This window comes from Caenorhabditis briggsae, assembly GCF_000004555.2.
Source record: "Caenorhabditis briggsae complete genome, chrI, whole genome shotgun sequence".
NCBI lineage: Eukaryota > Metazoa > Nematoda > Chromadorea > Rhabditida > Rhabditidae > Caenorhabditis > Caenorhabditis briggsae.
The window spans coordinates 11,751,687-11,759,200 of record NC_013489.2 but is presented as its reverse complement, the minus strand read 5'-3'; the positions used below and the strand labels follow the sequence as shown (position 1 = coordinate 11,759,200).

Genomic DNA, 7,514 nt, shown 5'->3' with positions numbered 1-7,514 from the left:
AGTAACGGCGAGTGAAACGGGATGAGCCCAGCGCCGAATCGATCAGCCTATGGTTGCTTCGAAATGAGGCGTATAGGTGTAGTCTTCCAGCAGTGTCGTGAGTCAGAAGTCCTTACGATTGAGGCCATAGACCAGAGAGGGTGCGAGTCCACAATAGCACATATTCGGTGGAGACGCAGAGAATTTTTTTGTATGTATATCTGTCTGCGTCTCAAGGTTCATTTTATCGTAAAACGATAATACTACGAGCCGATTGTAAATTTTGTTTTCTCATTACTTCGACGATTATCTTCGGGTTTTCAATATTTTCAGCGTTTCAAATCATTTTTCCTTGATTTACATTTTTAAAAAAACTGTAAAATCGTCGAAAAATTGAAAAAATATATATTGAAGATAGGCTCAAAGTACGGTAGTTTTCGCACTGGCGCCTTTTACAGTAATCCTTTCAATTTGCTCATTTTATTGTCCCTAAATCGTTTATAACCCGTATTCTTAAATGTTTGTGCTATTTTTCCCGAAAATCTTATTTTTTATCATTTTTCTTGATTAAAAAACATATAAATAAAACTCTATTCATTCCGAGTAATAAAAAAAATCTCAAAAGGAGATTCTAATAAAAATCAAAAGAAATCACAGGGACAATTATACAAAAAAAAATAGCATAAAAAAGAGCAAAGAATCAATTATCCAGAACGAGCCATTTCTGAGTGATCGATTGAGCTTTCGCATCTCCAATCGGTTCTCGAATTCGAATTTTCGCCGAGAGGAGTCCTCCAACCGCCTTCCGACCGTCTTTCAGTGGAAGAGATTCTTCCATTTCAGCATTCGATTCGAGTTTCTCAAGCTTCCATTCACAACCACCCAGTAGCTTGTCGCTTCTCATGAATCCGCCTTTTTGGAAGACCTGGAAAAAGATTAGTGAAAGTTTGGATTTAAGGCTATTCTAGGATGGTGGCCTTTGCAAGTTGAGTCAGGCCCTGATACTGAAAATTTGGCCGACGAAATATCAGTGGGTGTAAAAATCAGATAAAGGTCCCCCCTTATGTGATTTTTGCAATTTTTCCAAAAATATCAGTAGGTGCAAATTTAATAAGGGGCCCCCCTTTGGTTTTTTTTCTCAATTTTTCAAAAATTTTCAGCAGGTGAATATCACATATACCCTTATGTAATTTTTAAGTTTTCAAAGAGTATCAAAAAAATATCAGTGGGTGTTTACCACTCGTTTTTGGGACTGAAGTTGAGTTTTCTAGGCCACCATGTTTAATGTCCTAGAAATCGTCTGATATTCATCTGGTGTGTTTTCTAGGTCATATTAAAATAGTGGCCTAGAAAACTCAACTTGCAAAAGTTAGGCCATGGTGTTAAAATGGTCTAGAAAACATACCAGCGTAAATATTAGGTTATTTCTAGGCTGAAAAAGTTGGCGACCTAACTTTCTCGAGATGAATTTTCTAGGCCTCCGACTTTTCCGGCCTAGAAATGATCTAATATTCATCTGGTGTGTTTTCTAGGTCATATTAACATAGTGGCCTGGAAAACTCAACTTGCGAAAGTTAGGCCACCTTAGTAAATGACCTGGAAAACACACCAGCGTAAATATTAGGCTATTTATAGGCCTAAAAGTTGATAGCCTATAAGATTCTTGCTGGAGAAAGTTAGGCCACCAAGCCACTACTGTGTACGCAAACACTCTCTGGAATGTTGACGCGCAAATGCGTAATTTCGCCCGGCGGTCGGTCGGTCGGCTGAATTTCCCGACCGAATGGAAGCCTTACTTGCCTCCCTGTTCCTTAATTACCTCAAATTTCAATCCACCCCTCTTAAAAACTCTTTGCAGTTTGCTATTTCTCGATTTTCCAGATCCAATATTGAGCATAACGGATTCTGAGAACTGGGGAGACGTCGTGCCAGCGATCAGTTTCGTTTTTCCAATTTGTGGTTGATCAGAGACAACTGGAGGGAAGGTGTACTTTACGAATAGGTTGGCATGATGATTCTCGTAGCCAGATGGGAGAGGGACGTCTCTGAAAATAGCGAGAATTGGGAGTAAAAAAATGCTCTAGTTCCTTCGAAAATCAATGTTTTCTCATTAACCTAATTGGATACAATAGAGCTCGACGAGCCATACAAAATGATACTATTTGGGATACTGTATAATTGTCTTTGAGCAAAGTTACAAGCCAAAAACCGACTGAGCTAGCTTAATAGCTCGTAACTTTGTTCATAGAAAGATACAGTATCCCAAATAGTATTATTTGGAAGTAATTGAAAAGTTCTATTATATCCAACTTGGTTCAACAATTTTGCATTTAAAAGGAACTCTGACAGGGCTCGTTTTTGGCTTATTTTTGGTCCATTTTCAGCCACTTTTCAAATTAAACAAAAAAATTTAACCTGCACGAAATAACAGTCAATTCGATAACATCCTCAGCCAAATCCGGAAACAAATCGGCCGATGGAATTTGTCGAGTTTCATAGTGGAATTTGGGCAACATCAGTCCTCGTTTTGCCACCTCTCGAACCAGAAGCAAATCTTGTTTCGCAGTTTTACCCCATCCTTCGAATAGTCGCACTTTTCCAACGTCTCCTAGCCGAGTGAATCTCATTTGGTTCGTTTCGGCCGATCGGACTTGCTCGATTAGCGTCTTTTCGAGTAGAGCCAGTCGTTCGCCACGATTTTCCAGGCCGGATCTGAAGAAATTTGAAATATGTTTTCCTACAGTAATCCTTTTAATTTTTTGTATACTTTTTCCCACAGTAATCATTAATCATAAACGTTTGAAGCTTTCAAAATTAGAGATTCTGAAATCGTGTAATTCTAAATTTCTAAAATTCTGAAATTCTGAGAATGTGTAATTTGGAAACTTCAAAAATTCTGAAATTCCAACGTTCCCCTATTCTGAGAGCTTGAGATTTTGAAAGCCCGGAATTGTATTTTCTACTACTGTATCTCTTTTCTGGCTACAGTATTTTCAACTACAGTAATCCCTATTTCTTTACAAAATCTCTCGAATAATTTTTCGATTTCAAAATTGAATCGAATTTGCGTCTACCGTAATCCTAAATAGATCGAAAAATCCTATAGTACCTTTTTTAAGCTTCAGTAAATTCCTCAATAGTGATACCCAGGTTTTTGGAAAAAAAATCACTCGGTTTATTTTCCACATGAACACAACAGTAACCCTACTTCCGGATTTTGAATTAAAAATAGTATTTGCATCTACCGTAATCATACAGCGATTGAAAAAACGGAATTCAACCTACAGTGATTATTCTCTTTTCAAACATTTTTTCCCTACAGTAATCCTTCTAATTTTTTTTTCCTACAGGAATCCTTTTGATTTTCAATTTGATTTTTTCCAAATTTTACAATTGAATTATTTTAACTTTTGGCTCTAATTTTATTGTTGTCTAGCCTACAGTAACCCTTCTCAATTTCCCACCTCGACGAAGCGGCAGCCGCCTGAATCCTCGGTTCCAATGTCGTCGATGCCGTTTTCGATTGTGGTGGAATCGGAGTGTTCTTTATATTCACTGGTAGCCCAGCTTGTGCCGCCTGTATCATTTTATCAAATCCTTTCATTTCGATCAGATACTTTTTCGCCGTCTCGACATCTCCACGAGATTTCGCCTGGAATAAATTTACCGTAAAACCTTTATTAGAAGGGCTGGCCCTTCTATTTCTCGTGGGGTTCCCAGGGGGGCATATGAACTTGAGGGACTCTTCAATTAGAAGGGGCCCTTGAAAAAGAGGGCTTTTCAATTTCAGAGCCCTTCTAATACAGGTTTTACGATATATCGAAAAAAAAGGGACCTACATGAATAGCAGCTTGCTTAAACTGCGCCTGTCGTTCGAGTAGAAATTCCAACTGTGCTGAATTTCGGCTCTTTCCCTCTACACCACTGGGTGCCAATGGTCCAACTTGTGGTGGTGGTGGTTTAGGATGAGTATGTCCTCCTCCTGTCTGGCCTCCCGCCTGTCCAGATGTCTGTGGTGGTAGTGGAGTCATATCTGGCAGTGTTGGTAGTTCAGCAATATTCACTGGTTTTCCTCGTTTTGCCTCTTTGATCGCATCCGCGTACTGGCCAGCCAGCCGGGTATTCATTCGTTCTTTTCGCTCATTTCCCTCGGATTTCGCTTTTTGTGCCATTTGTTGATATCTAGCGTGTCGTTGTTCGAGAGCACCGATAAATGTGAGAGGGCCATTGGACGTGGGCGGGGCCTGTGGGGGCGGAGCCTGCGGGGCTTGTTGAGCAGACGGTTTACGGTATGGTGGTGGGGAAGGAGGCACATCGTTCATGTCCATTTCGTCGGCAGCGGCGGTGTTCAAAGCGACGATGGCCTTCAAATTTTCGAAATTAAAACAAAAAAAAAATCTGAAATTCAAAAAATAAAAAATTTCAGATATTTCGAATCTCAAATTTCAAAAAAAAAAAAATCTGAAACCATAAAATCGAAAATTCGAAAATTCCGAATTTAAAAAATCGAAAAATTCGAAAATCAAAATGTCTAAGTTAAAAATTTATATTCCAAATTTTCAGAAATTCAAAAAATCGGATTTTCAGAAAATTGAGCAAAAATCAACACTGACTAGTGAGCAACGATGAAATTGTGACAACTTAGCAAGAGCAATTTCATTGTTGCTCAGTGTTAATTTTTGCTCGAATTTCTGGAAATCTGATGTTTTGATTTTTCTGATTTTTCTAGTTTTCAACCTGTGGAAGTTTTAAATGCCGAATTTTCGAATTTCTTAAGTTTCTTAAGCATTTTCGACTTGTCGAATTTTTTGAATTTCTGAATTTTCGACTTTCTGGAATATCAAAATTTTGAAATTTTTTGAATTTTTGAAAACCTAAATTTTCGATTTTCTGAATTTTCTGGAAATTCTCAGTTTTCGATTTGCTCAATTTCTGAATTTAGGATTTTTTTTTTGAATTTCTGAAATACTCATTTTCAAATTATCGGAATTTCAGATTATTACAATTTTCTAAATTTGGGAAATTAAGATTTTTCAAATTTCAGATTTTTTTTTCGATATTTCGGATTTTTTGGATTTTCAGATTTTTTTGTTCTTTTCAAAATTTGAATTTTCTGGAAATTCTAAAATCCCGAACTTTCGATATTTTGAATGTTGAATTCATGATTTTTGGAATTGGAATTGAGCATATTTTTGGAATTGGAATTGAGCATTTTTTTGAATTTCGAATTTTTAAAATATCTGAAAATCTGATCATTTTGATCTCTTGACTTTTTCGAATTTTTTCATTTTCGAATTTCAGAATTTTCAGATTTCAGATTTATTGAAATTTCAAATTTTAGACATTTTGAGTTTCCGTGTTTTTGATTTTCCAATTTTCATGAATTTTTTAAAGATTTTCTGAGTTTTTGAAATTTTGGAATTTCTAAATTTCAAAAAACGAAAAAATGTGAACTGTTTCATTTTTTTTATTTTTTGAGCGATTTTCAGACAAAAGTTCATTTTTCCAGAATCCGTATTGCTCAGCATTAAATTTAGAATTCCTACCTGATCAAAAGCCTTTGCCATTCCCACGGACTCTTTTGCCGAATCCTTATCCCCAGCCGCAATTGCTGCTTTTCCATTTGCCACGTGGAGATTCCGACGGTGTTGAAGGATACGGTAGATTGCCGCCTTCTTTGGATCCGTGGGTTCTTTTGAAGCTGTCGTGGATGTGGTTGATGGTGTCGCAGACGATTTTCTCTGTGGGATTGGGGGCGGAGCTTCAGAGGTGGGCGTGGCTTGGGCGGCTTGTCGGATGGGCGGAGCCGGTGGATGATGGGCCGGTTGAGCAGTGGGCGGAGCTTGTGGAAGGGGCTCTGTTGAGAAGTTTGGAGGTGCTGGTGGGATTTCGGATTCATCGATTTTCTTTCCCTTCTCAACAGAGCGAATGAGCTCGACTAGTTTGTCAATGGCACGTTTGTATCTGAAGAAATGGGATTACTGTAGCAGTCTCCAGGTTGCTGTAGTTATTTTCATTTTTGAGAGCTACTGTAGTTTTCTTTTACTGTAGAAGACGATTTCGGTAGTTAGAAACCCAAGAAAACTACAGCAGTTCTCAAAGCTGAGAATAGCTACAGTTACCTGGAGAATACTGTAACTAGCTACAATGTCCTTGTGAAAATGCGTCAAAGGCAGGTTACAGTATATGTAGTCTACAGTAATCTAGAACCCAAAATACCTAAAATCCAAAATTCGAAATTTTCAATTTTTCGAAATGTTTTGGTTTTTAGGTTTTTTTTGGATTCCAGATTACTGTAGACTATACTGTATCCTGCCTTTGACTGATTTTCACAAGGATACTGTAGCTAGTTACAGTAATCTGGAACCCAAAAAAAAAACCAAAAAATTGTGAAAGTTGAAAATTTCGAATTTTGGATTGTAGGTATTTTGGGTTCTAGATTACTGTAGACTACATATACTGTAACCTGTCTTTGACGCATTTTCACAAGGACATTGTAACTAGTTACAGTAGTCTCCAGGTTACTGTAGCTATTCTCATTTTTGAGGGCTACTGTAGTTTTCTTGGGTTTCTACTACCGTAATCCTCTTCCTGGATACTGTAGGATTACTGTAGCCAATCTTTCAACAATTTCTTTGTCGCATTTTCAGATCGAAAAACCTAAAATTTAAAAAAATTCAAAAAATTCAAAAACTCAGAATTTCACAAAATACAAAAGTTCGAAAATTTCAAAAATTCTAAAATTCTGGAATTCTAAAATCCACGATTTCGAAATTCCAAAAATTCAGAAATTAAAAAAATTCCGAAATCCTAAAAATTCTAATTTTTCAAAAAAAAAATCCTCACCTCCTAGCTTTTGCTCCTTCTCCTCCTTGCTCCGCCGCCTTATGAGCCTTCGCGTAATAAGTATGAAGTTGTCGTAAATGATTCAATTGCGAATTGTTATTTTCGTTTCCAAGTGACGGGGCGGGACCAAAGGGAGCGGGACCAGATGGACCGCCCAAAGGGGGCGGAGCCTGACGGACAGGCACAGGAGGAGCCTGTTTCACCGGGGATCCTCCCCCTCCAACTAATCCGTGTAGCTCATTGAGCAGCTCCTCATCCATTTCTATTCCATCATCGTCTCCATCACCGTGATTATCATTGAGAGCGGCTGCCAGAAGACGTGGATCCACTCCGGGAACTTCTGGACCAGCGGCTGCGGCTTGACGACGTGGTGGTGGAGCGGCGGCACGAGATGGTGCTGGCCTAGAAAATGTGGGATTTGGGAAGTTAGGCCATTGAAGAGGGACGTTCAAAAATAAAGAAAAAATTCGAAAAAAAAGTTGCAAACCCTTGAAAAATCGCTAAAAAAGAGCGAAAAATCTCAGTTCTCGATTGATTTTTTCTTCGATTTTTTGCAAAATTTTTAGACCTTTTTAGGGTTTTCAGCTATTTTTGAAGATTCTTTTTCGATTTTTCCGATTTTCTTTGTCTGAAATTTGATGGAACGGTGTTTGATTACTGTAGATTACTGTAGAGAGCCTTATAGTTTG

At 38.0% G+C, this 7,514-nt stretch overlaps 1 protein-coding gene across 1 annotated transcript in view; it reads right to left on the bottom strand.

The window, feature by feature from the left end:
- Window positions 1–679: 679 nt before the first annotated feature.
- CBG13644 overlaps window positions 680–7,514 on the bottom strand; it is a gene marked incomplete at both ends in the record, with an annotated part of 12,894 nt that continues 6,059 nt past the window's right edge. Inside the window, 7 exons of the mRNA XM_045241297.1 lie at window positions 680–904; window positions 1,799–2,024; window positions 2,395–2,691; window positions 3,444–3,631; window positions 3,819–4,343; window positions 5,526–5,943; window positions 6,826–7,227. Of these exons, the coding sequence (XP_045095218.1) occupies window positions 680–904; window positions 1,799–2,024; window positions 2,395–2,691; window positions 3,444–3,631; window positions 3,819–4,343; window positions 5,526–5,943; window positions 6,826–7,227 (2,281 nt within the window). The remainder of the gene's footprint in view (window positions 905–1,798; window positions 2,025–2,394; window positions 2,692–3,443; window positions 3,632–3,818; window positions 4,344–5,525; window positions 5,944–6,825; window positions 7,228–7,514) is intronic.